This window comes from Protopterus annectens, chromosome 9.part0 (genome assembly GCF_019279795.1).
Source record: "Protopterus annectens isolate FY-2018-M chromosome 9.part0, PAN1.0, whole genome shotgun sequence".
Lineage (NCBI taxonomy): Eukaryota > Metazoa > Chordata > Ceratodontiformes > Protopteridae > Protopterus > Protopterus annectens.
The window spans coordinates 1,082,933,565-1,082,959,985 of record NC_056743.1 but is presented as its reverse complement, the minus strand read 5'-3'; the positions used below and the strand labels follow the sequence as shown (position 1 = coordinate 1,082,959,985).

The 26,421-nt window shown below is 45.2% G+C and overlaps 1 protein-coding gene across 4 annotated transcripts in view; it reads right to left on the bottom strand.

The window, feature by feature from the left end:
* The window catches only part of PCBP2 (poly(rC) binding protein 2), a 1,588,534-nt gene that overhangs the window by 516,293 nt on the left and 1,045,820 nt on the right, over positions 1–26,421 (bottom strand). For 2 of the 4 annotated variants that reach the window (XM_044083912.1, XM_044083916.1), the window contains exon 11: positions 25,085–25,140. In XM_044083912.1, the coding sequence (XP_043939847.1) occupies positions 25,085–25,140 (56 nt within the window). The remainder of the gene's footprint in view (positions 1–25,084; positions 25,141–26,421) is intronic. The other 2 variants (XM_044083913.1, XM_044083914.1) reach the window with 2 other exon arrangements.

Sequence of the window (26,421 nt, the reverse complement as noted above, 5' to 3'; positions counted from 1 at the left end):
CCGGCACTTGCGAACAGCTTCTGCTTGAGCCACGCGCAAGAAAGACTGAGGAAAATGGCGTCGGCTGATGCTTTTATACCCGAAGACCAACAGAGATGACGTCGGGTGGAGTGCGACATCAGCCGAAGCCGGACCCGGACTTTGGAATCCGGCCGACTGCAGGGCTGCCTGACGACAGGACAACCCAGTTGTTATGACTGCAGATGCATCCATGAAGGACATCACAAGGGAGAGCGCAAAAGCTCTTGTACTAAGGACTTGGGTGAAGACCAGAAGCATTTTCCACAAACCCAAGAAGGATGGCTCTGGCAAACCCTGCTCTGGCTCTAGAAACAATGTCAAGCCTGTAATGTTTGGTGAAGGTATGGACAAAGTAACACGTAGCTGCTTCTAAAATAGCAGTTGTATCCAAACCCTTGAGAAAGGCCCCTGGGGAGAAAGTACAGTTGTGTACACTTACCATAAATGTAGATGTTTGAGCGTATTCACTGTTGCAGTCATCACATATGGGTTATCTGCTTGCAGTAGCCCTCAGTCGGCCTGATTAACAAAGTAGGTTGTCGTCTCCTCTTCCATGACGTCAGGTCATCAGGGGTATAAAACATGCAACCGACGTCATTACATCAGTTTTTCTTGCCCCACATGTCAGGTGCCCCCTTAATGGGGAGCAATAAAACATATTGTGTGTATATATATATATATATATATATATATATATATATATACATATATATATATATATATATATATATATATGTATAGATGTATATGTATATATATATATATATATATATATATATATATATATATATATATATATATATATATATATATATATATATATATATATATATGTATGTATGTATATATATATATTTATATATATATATATATATACACACATATATACATACACACACACACACACAATGATATACCTCCAATAAAAAAGCAAATACAACAAAAGCTTTTAAGCATAGTAAAGGAGTGTAGAGGTATAGTCAAAAAAGTCAGGGGCTGGAGGGAGGGTAACCAGGACTGCAACTGTGAATACACTCGAACATCTACATTTATGGTAAGTGTACACAACTGTACTATGTGCTTCGTGTTTCACTGTTGCAGTCATCACATTTGGATAGATTCACAAAGCTAAGGATGGGAGGAGGTAATTAGCATTAGGACCAGCTATAAGGCCCTGCAAGACTACAGTGGCAAAGCCAGCTCTGGATTTAGAAAAAAACTGGCAAGTGGTAATGCTTGATTAAGGTATGTACAGAACTCCAGGTAGCAGCTTCTAGGATGCCCTGGTAGGGACACCTCTGAGAAAGGCTGTAGAGGTAGATGCAGCCCTGGTTGAATGTGGTCTTATCCCCCGTGGGGTAGGTTTTCCATGGTGCTTATAGCAGAAATGAATGCAATGGCCTAACCACTTAGAAATGGTTTGCTTTGAAATGGCCTTCCCCTCTGCCCCAGTAGCAAATGTAACCAGAAGCTGTTCAGATTTCCTGAGAGGCTTAGTCCTGTCCAGGTAAAATCTAAGTGATCTGTGCAAGTCCAAGGAGTGTAGTATTCGTTCCCTTTTGTTCTGTGGATTAGAAAAGAAGGTCGGCAAATGAATGGACTGATTTAAGGGCCACACTGGACACCACCTTGGGCATAAAGGAGGGATTGGTCCTGAGGGACACACTGTCTGCATGAAAGATGATGAAAGGCTCCATTGCCATGAGGGCCTGTAATTCAGACACCCTTCTTGCTGAAGTGATGGCTAGAAGGAAGGCTGTTTTCCAAGAAAGGAATTTCAACTCTGCAGCTGTCTCAAAGCTTTTCCAATACAAACTTAAGGTCCCAGGCTGGAGTAAGGACTCTCTCCTGGGTGGTATTAAGTTTTTGGCCCCTCTGAGGAATTGCTTCAGCAATGTGTGAGAGAGAAGAGGGGTGGCTCCGTACTGTAATGTGCTGAAATGGCTGAGGCATGAATTTTGATGGAAGAAAAGGAAAGGCCCTTGTGAAGCATCTCAGTTAAGTATTGAAGAATATGAGGTAAATTGGGCACCACTGTGCCCATCCTTTGAGTTTGGCTCCAAGAACAGAATCTTTTCCATTTTTCAGCATAGGATTTTCTAGTACTAGGCCTCCTTGCCTCAAGAATGACATCCATCACTTTGCTTACTGAGGGATGGTAACGGAGAGATCAGGTAATTAGTCAGGCTACAAGATTCAAGGTTTGAAGCTGTGGGTTTCAGAATCTGCCCCGCCTGCTGGGACAGCAGGGCAGGGGTCTGAGGCAGGTGCCATGGAGCCAGCAGTGACGCAGCGCAAGAGGGGGTACCAGTGCTGGCGTGGCCAGTCTGGTGCAATCACTATTGTCCTTGGGTTGTCCTGTCTGATCTTTACTTGCACTTTGGAGAGGAGAGGCAAAGGGGGAAAGGCATAAACTGATAAGTTTTTCCAGGTGAAGGACAGGGCATCCACTTCCCAAGCTTGTTTGTGGGGAGTCCTTGTGCAGAATTTGTCCAATTGGTAGTTCTGAAGGGAGGCAAACACGTCTATCTCTGGGCTCCCCCATTTGTTTCTCAACATGTTGAATATCTTTGGTTCCAGTTTCCACTTGTGTGGGTCCATGAAACTTCTGCTTAGGTCATCTGCCAGTGTATTTAGCTTTCCGGACAGGAATTGAGCCTGTAGGTACACTTGGTAGCTCAAGGCTGTGTTCCACAGAGCCATGGCTAGTCTGCAGAAAGGGTATAAGTGGGTTCCCCCTTGCTTGTTCTGTCTTTACCAATAATTGTCCTGGAAGGAAGTGGTCCTTGAATGCTATCAGAGCATTCTATACAGCCGTTTCTTTTTGATTGATATGCAGGTGCATTTGACTTGGGTTCCATTTGCCCTGAATGCACTGCCCTGCCAGAAGCTGTTCAGATTTCCTGAGAGGCTTAGTCATGTCCAGTCTGATGCGTCTGTTAGGGTTTGAGCGGCAGGGGGTAGAGTGAATGGCAGTCTCTTGTTTTGGTGGCAGGCCTTTGTCCACCAAAGGAACTCTCTTTAGACAAGGTATGATAGGCATCATTGCTTCTAGATCCCGAGAATGTTGACACTATAGGCTTTTTAGACACCATTGTAGTTTCCTCATATGCAATCTTGCATATGGAATTAGTAGAATGCAAGAGGCCATGAACCCCAGGGCTTGCAGTATTTTCCTTGCAGCTAGCTGGGTCTTTGTGGCCAGTAGTCTGAAGTAGGCTGTCAAATGAACTTGTTTCTCTGGCGTGAGGTAGGCCATCTGGGAAGTTGTATTCAAGCTTGCTCCCAGGAATACAATTTGTTGACAGGGTAGAGGATGGGATTTCTTTTAGTTTATGGTGTACCCCAGAGAAGTTAGCAATTTCTTTACAAATGCCAGATGATTTAATAGTATATCCTGGCTTTCTGCCTGAATTAGGCAATTGTCCAGGTATGGGTATATTTGAATATATTTCTTTGTCTGCAATATGCAATGACTACAGCTAAGCACTTTGTGAATATCCTGGGCACAGTGGATAAGCCTAAGGGCAGTGCAGAGAACGGACAGTGCATGTAGCCTGCTCTGAAGCATATGTATCTTCTGCAAGATTCCCTTATTGGGATGTGCAGGTATGCTTCTTTTAAATCCAGTGTTGCCCAACCAGGCATTTTTGCCTAGCATGGGAAGCAGCTGATGAAGAGTTAGCATCTTGAATTTTGGAATTACCAAAAATGTGTTTAGGATAGACAGGTCTAGGATAGGATGCCAGGAAATGTCTTATGTGTACCAGGAAAAGTCTTGAATAAATACCTTGCCCCCATTCTTCTTCTGGGACAGGCTGAATAGTCCTGATGCTCAAGAGAGAGAACTTGCTTTTGAGCCTTTGACCACTATTTTAGGGGTAGATCTGGCCAACCATTTGGGGTTGGTAAGGAGTGGAAGTGGAATCTGTATCCTTGGGAAACTATATTTAAAACCAGTTTGTCCTGGGTAATGAGTTCCCAATTTTTTGCATGCAGGGCGACCTTTCCCCCTAAAGAAACAGTCAGTTGAGCAGGGCCTGGAAGGTTTGAAGTTAAGTTATTGAGACAGTTTACCATGGGGAGGGGGGGTCTTACTACTCCCTGCTTTGGAAGTGGGAGCCCCTCACTGCTTGGGCCTTTGATTACCTTGGGACTGAAGCCTGGGTGTTCTGCTGGTTCTGGGTTTGGAGTGAGAAGGCCTGGAAGAAGCAGGAAAGGACCAATTCTTAGAGGGCCAATGCCTACTACATCTGGGAGGCTGTACTTGCAGGACATGTTTAACAGTTTGCATAGATTTAGCTTTTTCCTCCATCTTTTTCTTCTGCTTTGTTGCCAAACAAGCGGTCTTGATTGAAAGGAGCATTCAGTAATTTAGCTTTACCATGACCTGGCAAAGATTGCTCCTTAAGCCAAGCATGCCTTCTCAGTACAGACCCAGTGACAGCAGCCCTGCAAGATGCCTCTAATGAATCAAAACCACATTGCAAAGTATGTTTTCCAACTTGTTCAGCAAAATGCATTAAATCCTGTAATTCTTTATTTTCAGCACAGTCAGGAATCAACATAATTTTCTGTTTAAGCAAATAATATGCTGCTGATACTTTAACATGTGAAACTGGCAGTTTAAGTCCCTAATGGCCAAAGTTGCAGAAGTGTATACCTTCTTACCCCATCTATCCAGCACCCTGGAATCTATATCAGAGGAGATATAATTTTTGGCAGTAGTAGCCTTAATGCCCTTGGGTCCCTGTGAAATGTTTTCAGGATCCGCAGTAGGATTGGTAAAGAGGAAATTGTGAGAGTCAGGAACCCTGTAATACCTATCAGGGTTTCTGGGAGCAGGAGGTAAAGTGTCAGGGGCCAGGCTAGATTCCAAGAATGCATCATCTATAATTTCCAGTACAGGAGGGATAGCTAAAGGCCTGTATTGAGGCAGGAGTAAGAATTCCCTAAGCCTCTTTTTAGAGTCAAAGTAATCCTGGCTTTCCCAGTGGAAATGCTCCCTAAGAGTATAAAAGGTTTCACCAAAAAGGAGAAATCCTCTGGAGGGGAAGCAGAGGGAATGGAGTCCTCTGCATCAGAATCCGCATAGGTAGATGAGGGAAAATCCTGGTCAGAGAAAACAGAAATTTCAGAGTCCTGATCAGAAGAATCAGAGGGAAAATCAGCCCTAGGTCTCAGAGGGAGAAGGGTGGCTTCCTCTGGTTAGAGTAATAAGGTCTTCAGCCATTCTTATTTGTTTTTTAGGCATAGAGGCCTGACCATGCGGTCTGGTAGGTTTTCTGGGCTCGGATCGAGTTTTAGGCCTTGAAGAAGAAGATGGCAATGGTTTAATGTGCAAGTCAGTAGGCCTGAATACACCCTCAGAAGCCGGTGCCTGCACAGCGGCTCTGGACCCATCAAAGGTAGAGACATCCGCAGGTTCCACAGTTGAAGCATCTCGCGGCATAGAACTCTGAATGGGTCTCAGTAGAGGCCTGCGAATCTAAAGTAGCGGGTACCAGGGGCTGCGAAAGCGCCTCACTGAGTACCGGCGAACTGGCGATTAGCTTAGGAGAAGCATCGTCGGCAGCTTAGGACCTATGTTGTCTCTGTCTTTACCTTTGCGTTTTTTCGGAATGTCGTTAGTCGGGTGACTTACCAAAGCCATTTCTGGATAATTGAACTGAGTACCAAAGTATTTAGATGCGAAAATGAACCAACCAATAGTACGAGGTTTGAATAAGGCACAAAACTGACAGCGAGTATCTGGGCCAAGGCAAGGAATGCAGTATGAATGAACATCTTTGAGGTATTTGCTTTCCACAAGAAATACAGTTTTTAACTTTTACTGACACTGGTTTAGAGCAAGAAAAAGGATCCCCGACATGGTACTTAGCTTAGTTGAAGACTTCGGATCTGAAACTTGAAATACTTTGGATCTGAAACTTGAAAATGAAAATTTCAGGAGTCGGCCGACTGACGCTTGCGAATTGCTTCTGCTTCAGGCACCGCACGGCAAGTAAGACTGATGTAATGGCGTCAGCTGCATGCTTTACACCCCTGACTACCTGACGTCAAGGAAGATGAGACAGCAACTGACACAGGACCAAAGACTTTGATAATCTGGCTGACTGAGGGCTACCTGCAAGCAAATAACCCAAATCTGATGACCGCAATAGTGAAACACGAAGAACATCTTCCTCAGGAGCCGGTGCCTGCACAGCGGCTCCGGACCTATCCAAGGTAGAGGACAACTGCAGATTCCTTGGTCAAAGAAGAGTCTCATGGCATACTGGACTCTGAACGGGTCTTGGTAGTGGCCTGCAAATCCATTGATGCAGGTATCAGGGGCTGCAAAATCACCTCATTGAGTACCAGCGAACTGGTGACTAGCTTAATAGAGGCATCATCGACAGTTTTGGACCTGTGCAGTCTATCTTTATCCTTACGTTTTCCCGGAAGATCAGTAGTCAGGTGGCTTACCGACGCCATTTCGGAATACGGAGATCGAGAGCGAAAGTATTTAGCTACAGTAAGGGCCAGACGTCAAATAGTTCTAGAGCTGAACAAAGCACAAAACCGGTAGCGAGGGACGTCGTGGTCTGGGCTTAAACAGGTGACTCAGTAAGAATGGAAATCTCGGTGTGATATTTGCTTTCCACAGGCGAGACAATTATTAACATTTCCCATCGGTAAGAGCAAGAAAAAGGATCCCCAACGGGGTACTCAGCTTTAGAAGACTTCAATTTCAGTTTCGGAAACGAAAACTCAGGTAGCGGCCGACCGGCACTCGTGCGAACTGCTTCTGCTTCGGGGTCTTCGGCAAGAAAGACTGATATATTGGCGTTGGCTGACTATTTTTATACCACTGACGACCTGACATCAGTCCTGGAGTGACAGCAACCGACGCAGAAATACTAAGCAGGTGGTATTCGGGCCGACTGAGGGCTACCCCTGGCAGGATAACCCAAGTGTGATGACTGCAACAGTTAAACATGAAGAACATCTGACGTTGCCTATATCAGGATATCGTCTAGACAGGGAAAAGAATAGTTGTGTAAAATTTTAACATAACCATAGACAGTCCTTCTCTTCCATGTTGCAGTATACTAATTGTAGGGATTTCCTGCCCTCAGGTGACTCGTACGCCGGCTGCTATATAACAGCTTCAGCTTGGCTGTTGCAGTGTGCGTTGGACATAACATGTAAGGCCATAAACCAGAGGCCTTAAATGTGACAGGCAGAGAATAAGGCCCAGCAGGAGGAATGCCAGTGGTTTTCAGGTGCGTTACCTGGTGTCCTACTGCAGCATGTGTAGGCCAGGTTAAGGAAAAAGACTTGGGGGAACAGGTGGGTGGGAAGGAATACTGCAACATGGAAGAGAAAGACATCTATGGTTATGGTAAGATGTTACACAACTACTGTATGTCCTATTCCTATGTAGCAGTATTCTAGTTGTGGGAGCATACCACAAGCTTATGCAGATGAGAGGGTGGTGGTAGTTGAAGAGGATTCTACAAATCCTTGCAGGATTGCCCTGGCGAATCCTGTCTGAGTTCTAGAAACTTGGTCAAGTTTGTAATGTTTGGTAAAAGTGTGGATAGTGGCCCATGTGGCTGCTTCCATAATGGATGCCGTATCTAGACCTTTCATGAAGACCCTGGAGGCAGCCACAGCTCTAGCAGAATGGGCCTTTACTCCCACTGGAGGTTCTTTTCCATGATGGGAGTAACAGAGGCAAATCGTTTTCCTGATCCAGCATGCGATGGTTTGCTTGGAGACTGCCTTGCCCAGGGATCTGGGGTGAAAGGAGAACACGAGCTGGTTAGTTTTCCTAATGGTTTTGTCCAGGTAGAACCCTAGTTGCCTGTGCACATCCAGTGAGTGAAGATTCCTCTCCCCTTCGTTAGTGGGGGAGGGAAAAAGTGGGTAGATGGACAGATTGGTTTAGAGACAAGTCATTGACCACCTTGGGCATAAAGGAGGGATTGGTTCTCAGGGTTACTCTGTCTTTGTGGAAGATGGTTCATAGGTAGGCACTAGGCTATCTGCCAGAGGGCATTTATAAGCCTAGCCAGAGTGTGTCTGCTTTCGCTGCCCCATTGATTAATTAACTGATCCTCTGTCAAGCAGAGTCAATGAAGTGATCCCAGGGTTGTATTTTCTGTTACCCATCCACTCAAGGTTTTTCTTGTGCGTTAGTGAGGGGCTCTGCCAAATGAAGTTTGGAATTTTGTTCCAAAGCATGGGGAGTCTCGGTGATAGGAATCTATCCCTCCAGCATGTTCTATTTATTGTTGTGGTGAGGTTTAGCTCACTAGAGCGGATGGCTCGCCGTTACTCGGATTTCTTTAGGTGGAGCATGTCGATCAATTCTGAGTTGGACATGTAAGTGTAAGTTTGTAAGTCAGGCAGAGATCACCTCTTGAGTAAGCGATATGCCTTGAGTACAGCCGGAGTTTTTCAGTTGGGCTGCATAGGACATATGTTTGAGGCCAGTAATCCTCTTGGTGAGGTACTTTTGTGGCCTTTCCAGCTGTTGGAAGTGTCTTGTGAGGTGCATCCCAAATGGGGCATTGTAGTCTATCATGGGTCTGATGAGTGACGAGTAGAGGGGCACTATAACCTCTATTTCTAGATGGGAACCCTTTAGTAATTAGATGGGCCACACAGAAGGATTCCCAAACTACTTTGATAATATGATTGTCAAAGGAGAGATTAGTATCTACCTGGGTCACCAGATCTCTTATTACTTCTTCTGTATTAAGGGGGCTGCCACCTATGTGGTAATTCGTGGGTGTTTTTTTTTTTCCCCAAACAGGATGACTATGCATTTTTTGGCATTTAGCTTGAGGCCATGACATTGACACCAGATGCCAGTCTCAGTAAGGCCCTTTTGAAGGATGTCCATGTCAGCCGGAGAGTCAATTATGGCTCCCAGTTTGCAGTAGTCTGCGAACTTGGTTAGCCATAGTCCTCCTGTGTTTGCCACTACTTCTGAGAAGTATATGCCGAACAGTAGGAGTCCCAGGACAGAGCCTTGCGGACCACCACTTGTGACTGGTTTAGAGTCTGACCTGGAGCTAGCTATTCTTACTATGCGAGTTCTGTCTGTAAGACAGTTGGCAACCCATCTCGTAACGTAGGGGTTTATGTTCAGGCTGGTGAGTTTTTCTGTAATACCCGACTGGGGAATGGTGTTGAAAGCCTTGGAGAGGTCAAGGTAGGCTGCGTGAACCATCTTTCCCTCATCTATGGCCTTGGTGACTGTCTCAAAGAAGTCAACTGGGTTTAGTAGGCATGATCTGCCCTTAAAGCCGAATAAAGTTGGGTAAAGTGTTTGGAGGTTCCCAATGTCTGTTAACGAGTTCCATGATAATGTGCTCCATAGTCTTGCAGACCAAGCTAGTCAGGCTTATGGGGCAACAGTTAACAGGGTCAGTTGTGGCCCCTCCTTTGTGGACTGGAACAACCACTGCTGTGCGTCATTCTATGGGCACATAGCCTGTGGAGAGGCTGAGGTTGAACAGCGTGTGTGTGTGTGTGTGTGTGTGTGTGTGTGTGTGTGTGTGTGTGTGTGTGTGTGTAGTACATTCTATAGTTCATGCAAGATACAGCCTGGGACACCATCTGGGCCCACTGACGCCGTGGTTTTTGGCTTTTGAAAGGGCTGTTTTTACCTGTGAGTCTGTGATTTCCGGGACACTACACTTTTCCGGTATTGTTATGGGCCCTTTTGGGGGTGAGAGGGGGGTGAAGTTTGCACTGAATCTATCTGCCAGGATGTTGGCAATATCAGTAGGTTCAGTATATTCTGTGCTATTTTGCACAAGTTCAGTGCATATCTGCGAGTTGCCACTTAACATAGCTAAAGGAGGCTTTGTGGTTATCTTTTGAATCCTTGGCTATTTTTCTTTCGAAGTTAGCCTTGGATGATTTTATGAGGAAAGTACAGTTGTGTACACTTAATATAAATGTAGATGTTAAGAGTGTATTCACTGTTGCAGTCATTACATTTGGGTTATCTGCTTGCAAGTAGCCCTCAGGTCGCCCTGATTAACAAAGTCTTGGGTCTGCATCGGTTGCTGTCCCTTCTTTCATGACGGCAGATCATCAGTGGTATAAAACATGTAGCAGACGCCATTACATCAGTTTTTCTTGCCCCAGATGTCAGGTGCACCCATAATGGGAAGCAATTAAATATAAAAGTACAAAGATATACCTCCAACAAAAAAAGCAAATACATCAAAAAGGCTTTTAAGCATAGTAAAGGAAAGCAGAGGTATAGCCAAAAGAAGTTAGAGGGCTGGAGGGAGGGTAACCTGGACTGCAACAGTGAAAACACTCTAACATCTACATTTATGGTGAGTGTACACAACTGTACTATGTTCTTAGTGTTTCACTGCTGCAGTCATTACACATTTGGGTAGATTCGCAAAGCTATGGTTGGGAGGAGGAATTTAGACAGCATTAGGGCCAGCTATAAGGCCCTGCAAGACTGCAGTGGCAAAGCCAACTCTGGATTTAGAGAAAAGTGGCAAATGATAATGCTTGGTGAAAGTATGTACAGAACTCCAGGTCGCAGCTTCTAGGATGTCCCTGGTAGGGACGCCTCTGAGAAAGGCTGTAGAGGTAGATGCAGCCCTGGTAGAGTGAGGTCCGATCCTCTGGGTGATAGGTTTTCCATGGTGCTTATAGCAGAAATGACTGCAATGGCTTACCCATTTAGAAACAGTTTGCTTTGAAATAGCCTTCCCCTCTGCCCCTGCAGCAAATGCCACCAGCAGTTCAGATTTCCTTTGAGGTTTAGTCCTGTCCAAGTAGAATCTAAGCTGTCTGTGCATATCTAAGGAATGCAGTATCCATTCCCCTTTATTCTATGGATTCGGAAAGAAGATTGGCAAATGAAAGGACTGATTAAGAGCCACACTGGATACCACCTTGGGCATGAAGGATGGATTGGTTCTGAGGGACACTGTGTCCGCATGAAGATGATGAAAGGCTCCACTGCCATAAGGTCCTGTAATTCAGATACCCCTCTAGCTGAAGTGATTGCTAAAAGGAAAGCTGTTTTCCAAGAAAACAATGTTAAGTCTGCAGTAGCAGCTGGCTTGAAAGGAGGTAGAGTGAGTTTCTCCAAGACAAAGTTAAGGTCCCAGGCTGGGGTTGGAGCTCTCCTGGATGGTCTCAAATTTTTGGCCCCTCTGCTTCAGCAGTGGATGAGGGGGGGGGGGGGGGTTCTGTGTTATAATGAGCTGAAATGGCTGAGGCGTGGATTTTAATGGAGGAAAAAGACAGGCCCTTGTGAAGCATCTCAGTTAAGTATTGTAAAATTTGAGGTAAATTGGGCGCTGCTGTGCTCATCCCTTGAGATTAGTTCCAGGCACAGAATCTTTTCCATTTTTCAGCATAAGATTTTCTAGTACCAGACCTCCTTGCCTTTAAAATGATATCCATCACAGGTTTGCTGAGGGATGGTAAAGGAGAGATTAAGTAATTAGCCAGGCTGCAAGGTTCAGTGTTAGAAGCTGAGGGTGCAGAATCTGGTTCTCCAGCTGACACAGCAGGGAAGGAGTCTGAAGCAGGTGCCATGGAGATAACAGTGACTCACTACGCTGGAGGAAGTACCAATGTTGGCGCGGCCAGTCCTGAGGAATCAAAATCATCCTTGGTTTGTCCTGTTTGCTTTTTAGTAGTACTTTGGAGAGCAGAGGCAGAGGGGGGAAGGCATAGACTGACAGGTTTTTGCAGCTGAAGGACAGAGCATCCACTTTCCAGGCTTGTTTGTGGGGAGTCCTTGTGCAAACTTTGTCCAACTGGAAGTTCTGGGGAGAGGCAAAGGGGTCTATATCTGGGCTCCCCCATTAGCTTGTCAACATATTGAAAGTCCTTGCTTCCAGTTTTCACTCATGTGGGTCCATGAGGTTTCTGCTTAGTCCGTCTGTCAGTGTATTTAATTTTCCTGGCAGGAATTGAGCTTGTAGGTGCACTTGGTAGCTCAAGTGCTGTGTTCCACAATGCCATGGCTAATCTGCAAAGGGGGTAAGAATGTGTACCCTCCTGCTTATGTACCCCAACAGTGGTGTTGTCCATCTTTACCATTAGTTGCCCTGGAAGAATGTAGTAATTGAAAGCTGTCAGATTACATTTGGGTAATCCTGCAGGCAGGTTGCCCTCAGCCGGCCTGAATTGCAAAGTCTTGGGTCCTGCGACGGCTGCTGTCGCCCCTTCCCTGACGTCAGGGGTATAAAAGTAGTAGCAGACGCCATTTTCTTCAGTTTTTCTTGCCCCAGATGTCAGGTGCTCCCAAAAAGGGTAGCCAAGCTTTATATAAATACACCAATATAAATTTTACCTTCATCTATAAGCAAATACACCACATAGGTAGTATAAATCAGAGAAGGAAAGATAAGATCCAGAAGAAAAAAGGGGGAAGGCGGATGGGTAACCTGGACTGCAACAGTGAATACACTCAAACATCTACATTTATGGTAAGTGTACACAACTGTACTATGTTCTTCGTGCTTCACTGTTGCAGTCATTACATTTGGATAGAGTCCCAAAGCTATGGTTGGGAGGCTGGAACTAGACAGCAGTAGGAGCGTCTATGAGGTCCTGTAGAACTGCAGTGGCAAAGCCTGCCCTGGATTTAGAGTAGAGTGGCAGATAATGCTTTGTAAAGATGTGCACTGAACTCCAAGTAGCTGCCTCTAAAATGTCTCTGGTTGGTACTCCCCTGAGAAAGGCTGCTGAGGTGGCTGCAGCTCTGGTGGAATGAGGTCCAATTCCCTTAGGCACAGGCTTGCCATGGTGTAAGTAGCCGAAACGAATGCAGTGACCTAACCACTTAGAAATGGTCTGCTTTGAGATAGGCTTTCCTTGTGATCCTGCAGCATATGCCACTAGTAATTGCTGTCTTCCTGAAAGCTTTGGTTCTGTCCAAGTAGAATGTAAGCTGTGTATTTCCCAAGAATGTAGAATCCTCTTCCCCCTTGTTCTGTGGATTTGGGTAAAAAGTAGGCAGATGGATGGTTTGGTTAAGCGCCACACTGGACACTACTTTAGGCATAAATGTTGGGTTTGTCCTCAGGGAGACCCTGTCGGGATGAAAAATGATGAAAGGTTCCACAGCCATGAGCGCCTGTAGCTCTGAAACTCGTCTTGCTGAAGTAATTGCTAAGAGCAGCGCTATTTTCCAAGATAAAAACTTCATGTCAGCAGTAGCCGCTGGCTCAAAAGGAGGTAGGGTGAGCTTTTCCAAGACAAAGTTGAGGTCCCATGCAGGTATTGGTAGTCTCCTTGGGGACCTTAAATTTTTGGCTCCTCTGGGGTACAGCCTTAATAAAGGATGAGAAAAAAAGTGGTAGCTCTATATTGTAATGAGCCAAAATGGCAGAGGCATGAATTTTAATTGATGAAAAAGATAGGCCTTTGTCCAGCTTCTCAGTTAAGTATTGCAAAATCTGAGAAATGTTTTATCAGTTCCTTGTGCCTGGTTCCAGGCACAGAATCTCTTCCATTTTCCAGCATAAGACTTTCTTGTACTAGGCCTTCTGGCTTCCAGAATGACATCCATCACAGCTTTACTGAGAGGTGTTTTTTATATGACTGCATTATCCGGCATGCTGCCAAGTTTAATGTCCTGAGTTGACTGCGCATGATCTGACTGCTTTGCTGGGACAGTAGTCGAGGTATATGAGGTAAGGTCCAAGCTGGGTATAGAGATAAGTGCCTTAGTATTGGATACCAGTACTGGCATGGCCAGTCTGGGGAAATCAGAATCATCTTTGACTTCTCCTGTCTGACCTTTAGGAGCACCTTGGGGAGGAGAGGCAGTGGAGGAAAGGCATATACTGAAAGGTTCTTCCAGCAGAAAGATAGGGTGGCCACTTTCCATGCTTGTCTGTGATAAGTCCTTGTGTAGAATCTTTTTAGTTGGTAACTGAGAGGGGAGGCAAACAGATCCATGTCCAGGCATCCCCATATCCTTATTATCATGCTGAAGACTTGTGGATCCAGCTTCCACTTGTGGGGATACAGGAGATTTCTGCTTGGTCTGCCAGAGTATTTTCCTTTCCTGGCAGGAATTGTGCCTGCAGATGTACTTGGTAAGTTAAAGCTGTGTCCCACAAGGTCATGGCTAGTCTGCAAAGGGGGTAAGAATGTGTGCCCCCCTGCTTGTTTATATACCACATGACCGTGGTGTCGTCTGTCTTGATCAGTTGTTGTCCCGGATGAAGTAGGTCCTTGAAGGCTGTCAGGGCATTTTGAACAGCTAACATCTCTTTTTGATTGATATGTAGATGCATTTGGTTTGAGGACTATGTGCTCTGAATGCATCTTCCTGCCATGTGGGCTCCTCAGGCATAGTCTGATGCGTCCGTTGTTAGTGTCTGCCTGGCTGGAGGTAATGTGAATGGCTGCCCCTTGTTCTGGTGACATGCCGTTGCCCACCATCGAAACTCCTGTTGCAGGCAGGGAATGAGAGTAATGACTGTTTCCAGGCTGTGGCAATGTTGAGTCCAAACACTTTTTAGGTACCATTGAAGTTTCCTCATATGCAGTCTTGCATATGGAATTAGTAGGATGCAGGATGCCATGAAGCCCAAAGCCTGCAGCATTTTTCTTGCAGACAACTGGGTCTTTGTTGTCAACATTTTGAAATACGTAGTCAGTTGCCTTTGTTTGTCTGGTGTGAGATAAGCCATCTGGTCAGTTGTATTCAAGCTTGCACCCAGGAATGTACTCTCTTGTGAGGGTACTAGTTTTGATTTCTTTTGGTTGTCTGTGTACCCTAGTCATGTTAGAAGTCTTTTTACGAACGCCAGATGTTGAAGAAGAATGTCCTTGTTCTCTGCTTGAATTAGACAGTCGTCCAAGTAAGGACATATTTGTATTTCTCTGTCTGCAGAATGCAATTACTGGTGCCAGGCACTTTGTAAAGACCCTGGGCGCAGTAGATAAGCCAAAGGGCAGTGCAGAGAATTGGTAATGCATTGAACCTGCCTTGAATCTTAGGTAACTTCTGCATGGTTGTCTGATTGGAACATGCAGGTATGCCTCTTTTAGGTCTAAAGTCACAAGCCAAGCATTCTTGCCAAGCATGGGCAGAAGCTGCTGCAAAGTCAACATTTGGAATTTTGGTATATCCAGGAAAGTGTTCAGGATAGATAGGTCCAGTATCGGCCTCCAGGCCTTGCACTTTCTGGGTACCAAGAACCGTCTTGAGTAAAAACTTTGTACCTGCTCTTGCTCTGGTACTTGTTGAATGGCCCCCATGTCCATGAGGGATGAGACTTGTTTTTGTGCCTCTGCCCATTGATTTTTTGGCAAATCTGGCCAGCCGTTTGCCTTTGGCAGAGAATGGAAATGGAACTTGTAGCCTTGTGACACTATGTTTAGAACCCACTTGTCCTGGGTTATGATGTGTCAATTTTGACCAAAAAGTGCTAATTTTCCCCCTAAGGGTGCTGCCAGAAGATAAGTGCTTGGTGCAGGCAGGGGGAAGTCATTGAGACTGTTTTCTGTATGCTTGTGATCGGTCTTCTCCAGCTTTGGAGGTAGAAGCACCCCATTGTTTGGGCCTGTAAGAACCTTGCACCTGGGATCTGCCTCTAGGGCATCTGGGTCTGCCCCTTTGAGGTCTGTCTGACACAGGAAAGGACCAATTTTTTGTAGGCCAGTGTCTACTAAACCTAGGTGGCTGTACTTGTAAAAAAAATCGTTGACAGTTTGCATAGATTTAGCTTTGTCCTCCATTTTCTTTAACACCTCTTCTGCCTAACACCAAACAAAGTATCATGCTGTAAAGGTGCATCTGGCAATTTAACTAACATGATCAGGCAGATTTTGTTCCTTTAACCAAGCAAGCCTCCTACTTACAGAACCCATAGCTGCGGCACTGCAGGAGGCCTCCAAAGAATCAAAACCACATTGCAAAGTATGTTTTCCAACTTGTTCTGCTACATACAATAAGTCCTGCATTTCCTGGTTTTCTGCACATTCAGAATTTAACATTCTGTTTAAGCAATCCCATGGCATGCTGCTGACACTTAAGTATATGAAATTGACAGTTTAAGGCCCTTACAGTCAAAGTTGCAGACGTGTAAACCTTTTTTTTCCCCATCTATCCAGTGCCTTTGAATCTCTGTCAGAGGGGATTGGGTTTTTTGCCATGGAAGCCTCAACTCCCTTTGGACCCTGTGAAAAATTTCTGGGTCAGCAGCAGGGTTTTTAAAAAGAAATTTGTGAGAGTCAGGAACCCTGTAATGTCTGTCAGGCTTAACAGGGGCTGGGGGTAAGGAGTCAGGGGTCAGACTAGACTCCGAAAACACATCTACAATGTCTAACCACAGGTGGAATGGCTAAAGGCCTGTGCTGAGGTAGTAAAAGCAAATCCCTGAGCCTCTTTTTATATTCTGAAAAATCTTGGCTCTCCCAGTGGAAATGCTCCCTCATGGAATGCAAGGTTTCCCCAAAGGAATAGTCCTCAGGAGGAGATGCTGAAGGTATAGATTCTTCAGCATCAGAATCCTCATAAGGGGGAAGAGAATATTCCTGATCCAAAGAGGAATCAGAAGAAATAGAAACCTGATCTGAAGATTCATAGTCAGTGTCTTGCCTAGGCCTCTTATCAGGAGAGGGATGGGAACCCCTGATCAAGGTAATCAAGTCTTCAACCATATTGAGCATCTGTTTTTTGGGCATAGAGGCCTGTCCACGTGGCTCTCGAGTTTGTTTCCTTGCTTTAAGAAGGTGCTTTAGTCTTTGTAGCTAAAGTTGTTTTAATGTAAAGATGTTTAGGTCTGAATACACCCTCAGAAGCTGGTACCTGCTCAGCGGCTCCGGACCAGTCTGAGGGATTAGCGTCCGAAGCTCCAATACCTTGAGTATCCAGCGGCATGGCCGACCCCACGTGGGAGTCGGTAGTGGCCTGCGACTCTAAAGTAGCAGGTGTCAGGGGCTGTGAAAGCACCTCAGTGAGAACCGGCGACTGGCTTAGGAGAAGCTTCGTCTTTGGTTTTGGGCCTCGGTTGTTTTTCGCTATCCTTTTCTTTGCGTTTTTTGAAAACTCCGGTAGTCGGATGGCTATCAGACGACATTTCAGGATAATTAAAATGGCATCCAAAAAAGTTTAAAGCAAAATCATACTGACGCTTAATAGTGCGTTGGTTAAATCTAGCACAAAACCGACAACCAGTAACGTTATGATCAGGGCCTAGGCAAGGAATACAGTAAGAATGAAAATCCTTGTGAGTTATTTGCTTACCACAAGAAATACAATTATTAACTTTTTCTGACATTGGTCTGGAGCAAGAAAAAAGTTTCCCCTACGGGGTACTTAGCTTTATTGAAGACTTCGAATCTGAAACTCAAACACGAAAATCTCAGGAGTCGGCCGACTGGCACTTGTGAACTGCTTCTGCTTCGGGCACCGTGCGGCAAGAAAGACTGAAGAAAATGGTGTCTGCTGCTACTTTTATACCCCTGACAACCTGACGTCAGGGAAGGGGCGACAGCAGCCGACACAGGACCCAAGACTTTGGAATTCAGGCTGGCTGAGGGCAACCTGCCAGCAGGATTACCCAAATGTAATGACTGCAACAGTGAAACACAAAGAACATGCAAGGCTTCCCTAAAAGAAAATTCCTCAAGAGCGGAAGCAGAGGAAATGGCACCCTCTGCATCAGAATCTTCATAAGTAGATAGATAAGGGCAAATCCAGATCATCAGAAGAATCAGAAAAAACAGAATCCTGATCAGAAGATTCATAACCAACTTCAGTCCTAGGCCTCTTAGAAGGGGGGGGGGGGTTCAGAGTTATTAGATCTTCAGCCATTCTTATTTGTTTTTTAGGCATAGAGGCCTGAGCATGTGGCCTGGGCGTCGTTTTTTTAGGCATGGATCGAGATTTAGGCATAAGTAAAGAAGGAGGCGTCGATTTAATATGCAAGTCCGTAGGCCTGAATACACTCTCAGAAGCCGGTGCCTGCACAGCGGCTCCAGACCCATCCAAGGTAGAGACATCCTCGGGTTCCACAGTTGAAGCATCTCGCGGCATACCGGACTCCAAATAGGTCTCAGTAGAGGTCTGCGTAGCGGGTATCAGGGGCTGCGAAAGCTCCTCACTGAGTAGAGGCGAACTGGCGAATGGCTTAGAAGCATCGTCAGCAGTTCTGAACCTCGGAGGCCTGTCTCTGTCTTTATCTTTTTTTTTTGGAATCCCGGTAGTCGGATGGCTAACCGATTAAATTTCTTGATAATTAAACTGAGAACCGAACTATTTAGAGGTGAAAATATAACGACTGATAGTGCGCTGATTAAACAAAGCACAAAACAGACAGCAAGGTACGTCATGGTCAGGGCCTAGGCAAGGAATACAGTACGAATGAAAATCTTTAGGAGGTATTTGCTTTCCACGGTGGTGCAGTGGCTAGCATTGCCGCCTCACAGCAAGAGGTTCTCCGGTTCGATCCTTGGCTGGGGTGCCTTCTGTGCAGAGTCTGCATGTTCTCCCTGTGGTCGCGTGGGGTTCCTCCGGGTGCTCCGGTTTACTCCCACATCCCAAAGACATGCTGCAGGTGGACTGAACACTCTAAATTGGCCCTAGGTGTGAGTGTGTGCCTTCTGTGGAAGGTTGGGCGCTGGGCTGGCAACTCGACACCGTAAAACTCCACTGCCAATCATGAGCGGACAAGGTGATCCGCTGTGGCGACCCCTAACCGGGAAAAGCCGAAAGTAGTAGTAGTAATGCAATTATTAACTTTTACTGACATCGGTAAGGAGCAAGAAAAAGTTTCCCCAACGGTGTACTTAGCTTTAGTTGAAGACTTCGGTTCTGAAACTCGAAAAAGTACAGTTTTGTACCTACCATAAATGTAGATATTCGAAGATCCACATTGCTGCAGTCCTAACACTTGGGTAGTCCGCTGTCCCAGTCAGCCCGAATACCAAAGTATAAGGCTGGCGTCGGTCAGGCGCATTCGTCTGCCGTCAGGACGCCAGGGTACAAATGCGCATGACCTACGTCATATCCTCAGTCTTTTCTTTCCCCAGACGTCAGAAGACCCTAAAAGATAAGGCCAAAACCAAAAACACCAAACACTCCTGTACCAAATATATATATACAATATATACAATTTACAAAGTACAACCCCACCCACACAACCACCCCTAAACACAGAGGGAAGGAGGGAGGGTAAATTGGACTGCAGCAATGTGGATCTTGAACATCTACATTTATGGTAGGTACAAAACTGTACTATGTTCTTCATCCCACATTGCTGCAGTCCTAACACTTGGGTAGAATCCCAAAGCAGAGGTAAGGGAGGCTGGCAAATCATAAAGAAGCTGGAGCTGTCAACATGCCCTGCAAAATAGCCGTGGCAAAACCAGCCCTAGATTTAGAGTAGAGAGGAAGGTGGTAATGCTTAGAGAAAGTATGCACTGAACTCCAAGTAGCTGCCTCCAAAATATCCTTAGTTGCCACCCCTTAGAAATGCTGTTGAAGTGGCAGTAGCCCTAGTGGAATGAGGCCTGATCCCAGCTGGAATCTCCTTGCCATGATGGGAATAACAAAATGCAATGCAAAACCCAATCCACTTAGAAATAGTTTGTTTTGACACAGGCTTGCCCTGAGAACTCAAAGCAAAAGAAACAAACAACTGCTGAGACTGCCTAAAATCCTTAGTCCTGCTTAAATAATAACGCAACTGCCTGTGTACATCTAAAGTGTGCAAAATCTTTTCCCCTTATTTTGGGGATCTGCATAGAAAGTGGGCAAATGAATAGTTTGGTTTAAAGCCACACTAGAGACCACCTTAGGCATAAAGGAAGGATTAGTGCGTAATGATACCCTATCCTTATGGAAAATCAAAAAGGCTCAACGCCGTAAGGGCCTGCAATTCAGAAACCCTTCTTGCAGAAGTAATGGCCAACAAAAAGCAGTCTTCCATGACAAGTATTTCAATTCAGCAGTAGCCGAGGCTCAAAAGGTTGTAGAGTAAGTTTCTCCAACACAAAATTGAGGTCCCAAGCAGGAGTAGGAGCTCTCGTGGGGTCTTATATTCTTTGCCCTCTAAGAAATTGCTTAAACAAAGGATGAGAAAACAATGGTGGGTCACAATCATAGTGAGCTGAAATTGCTGCAGCATGAATCTTAATGGAAGAGAAAGACAAACCTTTGTCCAATAACTCAGTAAGATATTGAAGAGCCACACTCAAATTTGGCTCAGAAACATCCAAATCCTTTGCTGCACACCAAAATAAAAATCTCTTCCATTTTCCTGCGTACACTTTCCTTGTACTAGGTCTTCTGGCTTCCATAATCACATTCAAAACTTGTTGAGGAAGCTGAGACCTGCTATGGTTCAAAACAGAATATGCCAGGCTGTTAGATGAAGAGAGTGAAGCTTGACATTGAGTAGATGCCCGTCCTTTTGAGACAATAGGTGTGGAATCAAAGTTAAGGGCCATGGAGGCTTCCTTACCAGACTCCTCAGCAATGGGTACCAGTGCTGCCGAGGCCAATCTGGAGCTATTAAAATCATCCTTGGCTTGTCCTGTCTGACCTTTAGGAGTACCTTTGGGAGGAGAGGCAGAGGTGGAAAGGCATACACATGAAGATTTTCCCAACTGAAAGAAAGAGCATCCACTTTCCAGGCTGTGTGATGAAACCTTTTCGTGCAAAACTTTGGCAGCTGGTGGTTTAGTGGAGAAGCGAACAGATCTATGTCTGGAGTTCCCCAGGACACTGTCAATGTCTGAAATACATGAAGATCCAGTTTCCACTCGTGGGGATCCATGATTTGCCTGCTTAACACATCTGCTAAGGAGTTCTGTGCTCCTGGTAGAAACCTTGCTTGAAGATTCAGTTGCAAGCTTAGCAGTCTCCCACAAAATCATTGCTTGCCTGCATAGAGGATAAGAATGTGTTCCCCTTGTTTGTTGATGTACCACATGACAGTTGTGTTGTCTGTTAGAATCAACACCTGCCCTGGAAGAAGTAAATCCTTGAAAGCCAGTAATGCAAACTGGACTGCTAACATCTCCTTCATGTTGATATGTAGATGCTGCAGTCTGGCAGGCCACTTGTCTTGTATCCACTTTCCATTCAGATGAGCTCCCCAAGCTGTGTCTGAGGCATCTGTCGTTAGAATCTGACTCTCCTCTGGCCGGGTCACAGAGAGTCCCTTGTTTAGGTGACATTCCTGAGCCCACCACAAAAATTCCTTTTGAATGCAAGGTATTATTTGAATGACAGTGTCCAAATCCTGGCAGTGCTGTGTCCATACATTTTTGAGATACCATTGTAGCTTCCTCATATGCAGTTTGGCATTGGGAAGTACCAGAATACAAGATGCCATGAACCCTAAGGCTTGAAGGAGTGTCCTTGCAGTCAGCCCGGACTGATGAGACAGTTGATGGAAGTAAAGAGAAAGATTCTTTTGTTTGTCCGGGGTTAAAAAGGCCATCTGGGATGCTGTATTCAGTCTCACGCCCAGAAAGCACATGTCTTGAGAGGGTACTAGACTGGACTTTATTTCGTTCACAGAATACCCTAGGCATCTTAGCACTGCTATCACATATTCCAAATGCTGAAGAAGCACGTCCTTTCCTTGAGCCAGAAGCAGGCAGTCGTCCAAATAAGGATAGATTTGTATTCCTTTTAGCCTGAAGAAAGCTATCACTGGAGCCAGAACCTTTGTGAATACTCTAGGGGCAGTAAATAAGCCAAAGGGCAATGCAGAGAACTGATAATGAGAATTCCCAGCTCGAAACGCAGATACTTCCTGCAAATTAGTCTGATAGGAACATGAAGGTAAGCTTCCTTGAGATCCAAAGTTACCATCCAGTGATCTTTGCCCAGCATAGGTAAAAGCTGTTGTAACGTCAACATTTTGAACTTGGGAATGTCCAGATAAGTGTTGAGGATAGACAGATCCAAAATTGGTCTCCACGTGTTCCCCTTTTTTGGTACTAGGAACAGGCGGGAATAAAATCCTAGGCCCCTTTCTGGCACAGGAACCGGCTGAATGGCCCCTATTTGGAGCAACAGAGAAATTTGCCTGTGAGCCTCTTTCCTTTGCTGAGGAGGAATGTCTGGCATGCCTTTGAAAGGAGGCAAGGTTTGGAAATAAAACCTGTAACCGTGGTGAATGATATCCAATACCCATCTGTCTTGGGTAATTAAACTCCAGTTTTCTTTGAAGAGTGCCAACCTTCCTCCCAAAGGTGCTGCCAGACGAGAAGATTCTGGCAGCTGAAAAGGCAGGTCATTGGGTCTGTTTACGAAAGGACTGACCCCTGCCCTCACCAGAAGACTGAGCAGGTGAACTCCTGTTCTAGGCCTAAAAGAACCTTGAGCTCTGCCCCTACCACGTCTAGACCTACCCCTAGACTGGGAATCATAAGCAGGATATGTCCACCCCTTGGTAGGCCAATTTCTACTAAACTTGGAGGCTGAACCTGCAAAAATCTTTAACAGTCTGCATAGACTTAGCCTTGTCTTCCATTTTCTTTAGAACTGCTTCCACAGGCGAACCAAACAACACATCAGATTGTAAAGGAGCATCTAAAATCCTTGTCTTCACATGCTCAGCTAAATTCTGATCCCTCAGCCAGGCGTGCCTCGAAGAACCGAACCAGTGGCAGCCACCCTCGAAGAGGCCTGCACAGCATCAAAACCACATTGCAAAGAATGCTTACCCACCTGTTCAGAAACATGAACTAAATCCTGCAACTCTTTACACTCAATACCTTCCGCCAAAGCATCTACCTTAGACTTTAATTGTGAAAGGAGATAATTTTGATATTTCAACATGTGAAACTGGCAATTCAAAGCTCTCATGGCCAAAGTGGAAGAAGTATACACTTTCTTTCCCCATCTATCCAAAGCCCTTGCCTCTTTATCCGGAGGAACAGGATTTTTAACAACAGAAGCCTTAACACCTTTAGGCCCCTGTGAAACAGTTTCTGGGTCTGCCCTAAGACTCTTAAAAAGATACTTATGAGCTTCAGGCACCCTATAATATCTATCCGGTTTAACTGGAGCAGGAGGCAAAGAATCAGGGTTCAGAGAAGCCTCTGCAAAAACATCCTCCACCACATCTAGAACAGGAGGTATAGCTAAAGGCCTATGCTGGGGTAGAAACAAAAATTCCCTAAGCCTTTTCCTGGAATCAGAGAAATCCTGACCTTCCCATTTAAAATGCTCCCTCATGGAATGAAGAGTCTCTGAAAATGAAAAATCCTCAGGAGGAGAAGCAGAAGGAGTAGAATCATCCACATCAGAATCAGAGTAAGGGAATACTCCTGCAAGTCTTCAGCCGAAGACTCAGAAGCATCCGAACACTGCTCAAAACTCCCAAGCTCAGGTTCCACCCTAGGCCTCTTATCAGGAGGGGCATAGAACCTCTAATCATTGTAATCAAATCTTCTGCCATCTTAAGCATATGCTTCTTAGGTACAGACCCTGAAGAACTAGGGGTAACACCTGAAACAAAACTTGGCCTGCCCTGGGAGAAGCCTTGGAAACAGCAGGGAGGGCCTAACCACCTTAGGAAGGAGGGAAGAACAGCTACCTGAGAAGCCCCTTCCGCCTGGCCTACCTCCGAGAGGTCACATCTTGCAGTAATAAAGTCTCTCCTGGGATTCCAAAGAAATTTCTGACTGAACCTCTGGCTCCACGAGCCCTCTAAAGAACCGGCGTCCGGTAAGGGCGGTTCTTCCAGCCTAGGCTTTGCTGTTTTGTCCTTGCGCTTTTTTGAAGCGGCCGGAGCATCCGGCGGCATTTTATAATTACACCGCTTCCCAAAACTAACCTGGCACAATCTAATCTTCTCTTTATGCGTTTGTTAAATCTAGCACAAGAGCGACAGCCAACAACGTCGTGCTCAGGCCCTAAGCAAGGTATACACAAGGTATGGTAATCCCTATGAGGTATCTGTTTCCCACAAGAAATACAGTTATTCACTTTTTCTGACATCCGGTAAAATACTGAGGCAAGAAAAACCAAAATATTCCCCAACGGGGTACTTAGCCAACTTGGATTCGGTCTGAAACTCCGACTTCGGAAAATCTCAGAACGCCAACCTGCACTTGCAAAACTGCTTCTGCATCGGACCATGCGGCAAAAAAGACTGAGGATATGACGTCGGTCATGCGCATTTGTACCCTGACGTCAGACTAATGCGCCCTGACCGACGTCAGCCTTATACTTTGGTATTCGGGCCGACTGGGACAGCGGACCACCCAAGTGTTAGGACTGCAGCAATGTGGGATGAAGAACATCGAAAATTTCAGGAGTCGTTCGAATGGCACTTGTGAACTGCTTCTGCTTCGGGCACCACACGGCAAGAAAGACTGATGTAATGGCGTCGCTGCATGTTTTACACCCCTGACGACCTGACATCATGGAAGAAGGAACAGCAACCGAAGCAGGACCCAAGACTTTGTTAATTAGGCTGAGGGCTACCTGCAAGCAAATAACCCAAATGTAATGACTGCAACAGTGAAACACGAAGATAATCAGGCAGAACTCATGCGAGTTCTTATGTGGAATTTGCCTTCCATACCTACACTTGCCCTTTCTACCAGACATGAAACCTTAAAACAGTAGCAAAGAGATAATCAAAACCCCCTATGGGATACTTATCTGAAGTTGGATAAGACATGTTCACTTTTCCAAAGTGACGACCAGAGCTGGCAGTCACACAGGTGGCAGAAAAGTTCTGAGGTAGGTGCATGCTGATGTCCATTTATGACACATCTGCAAAGAGACATGGGACGTCACATGCACCCTAGCGGTAGCATCCATCTTTAGTAGAATGGTCGGATGTACACGAGTTGACCAGAGGCAGACTCCCTTCTGTTATGGATACAGCAGCATATAAATAGAAAGACACTTCTATTTCAATAGCAATCCATACAAAATATCCAACTTAACCTGAATATACTAAATACAAAGCACAGAGTAGAGTCAGGGAATTAACATCCCTACACTACTTAAGCAGCAGCCCATAAACCTTTAAACATTACAAGAAAAAAAAAAAAAAAAAAACTAAAGAATAATACTTACATCATTTGGAATGGTGAGTTCATGTGTAGTTGTCTGGGAGGAGGTTTCTATTCCTGCTGAAGAAAAGCTGGAGAAAGTAACTGAGCTCACAGAAAATCTATTGAACTGCAAGCACTAACACAATGTGACATCATTTATGGCACACTGCCATTCTTAGGAACTGAAAATGGTGGCCTAGAAACACTATTGACATTGCCTAAAATGAACAAACTCCATCCTGCAAAAAAATGGAATGATGCACCATGAAAGACCATGCAGACTATTACTTTAAAACTACAGATTTAAATACATTAGCACATCACATTGACAAACCCAATACAGTCATATGAACATACCACACCATCCTTTACTTGGATTCACTAACAACCTCTCCTTAATCAAAAAGTACTCAGTATATCTACAGATTTTGGATAAAGTCCTGAAACTGGCCCGATAATGCGATTACTCATTCTGCACCCATGTTAAAAACACCAGCCACAATAACAGCAATGTCCACAATCAGCATCTATGCTGCACATGAAATAATCACCTCCCTAAAGCATCTACCATACAAACTATACATCATAAGAAGCTTCAGAGGGGGAAGGAGGTTGAGAGAAAAGAAATCTGTTTTATGACTTTCTTCAGAGTCACTGATTAGGTGAACACACTCATCAGTACTACCCTTATTTTCAGATAACTCAAAAATACTCCAACTGAACAAAAGTACCAATTAAAAAACAGAGGCTAGGAGAGGCAGACAAGCTAATACCAGGTGTGCTTATGATAGGAATAAAGTACAGTTGTGTACACTTACCATAAATGTAGATGTTAGAGTGTATTCACTGTTGCAGTCATTACATTTGGGGTATCTGCTTGCAGTAGCCCTCAGTCGGCCTTATTAACAGTGTCTTGGGTCCTACGTCAGTTGCAGTCTCTTCTTCCGTGACGTCAGGTCATCAGGGGTATAAAACATGCAACCAACGTCATTACATCAGTTTTTCTTGCCCCAGATATCAGGTGCCCCCTTATGGGAAGCAATTAATCTATAAATATACAAGGTTATATCTCAAACAAAAAAGCAAATACACCAAAAAGCTTTTAAGCATTGAAAAGGAGAGAAGAGGTATAGCCAAAAACGTCAGGGGGGCTGGAGGGAAGGTAAAGTACAGTTTTGTACCTACCATAAATGTAGATGTTCGAGTGCTCATACAGCTGCAATCATAACAGATGGGTTATCCTGCCGTCAGGCGGGTCCCTCAGTCGGCCGAATTCCAAAGTCAAGGTCCAGCGTCGGTTGTCGTCGCTTCTTCCCTGACGTCAGTGCGGCAGGGGTATAAAAGAGGCAGCCGACGCCA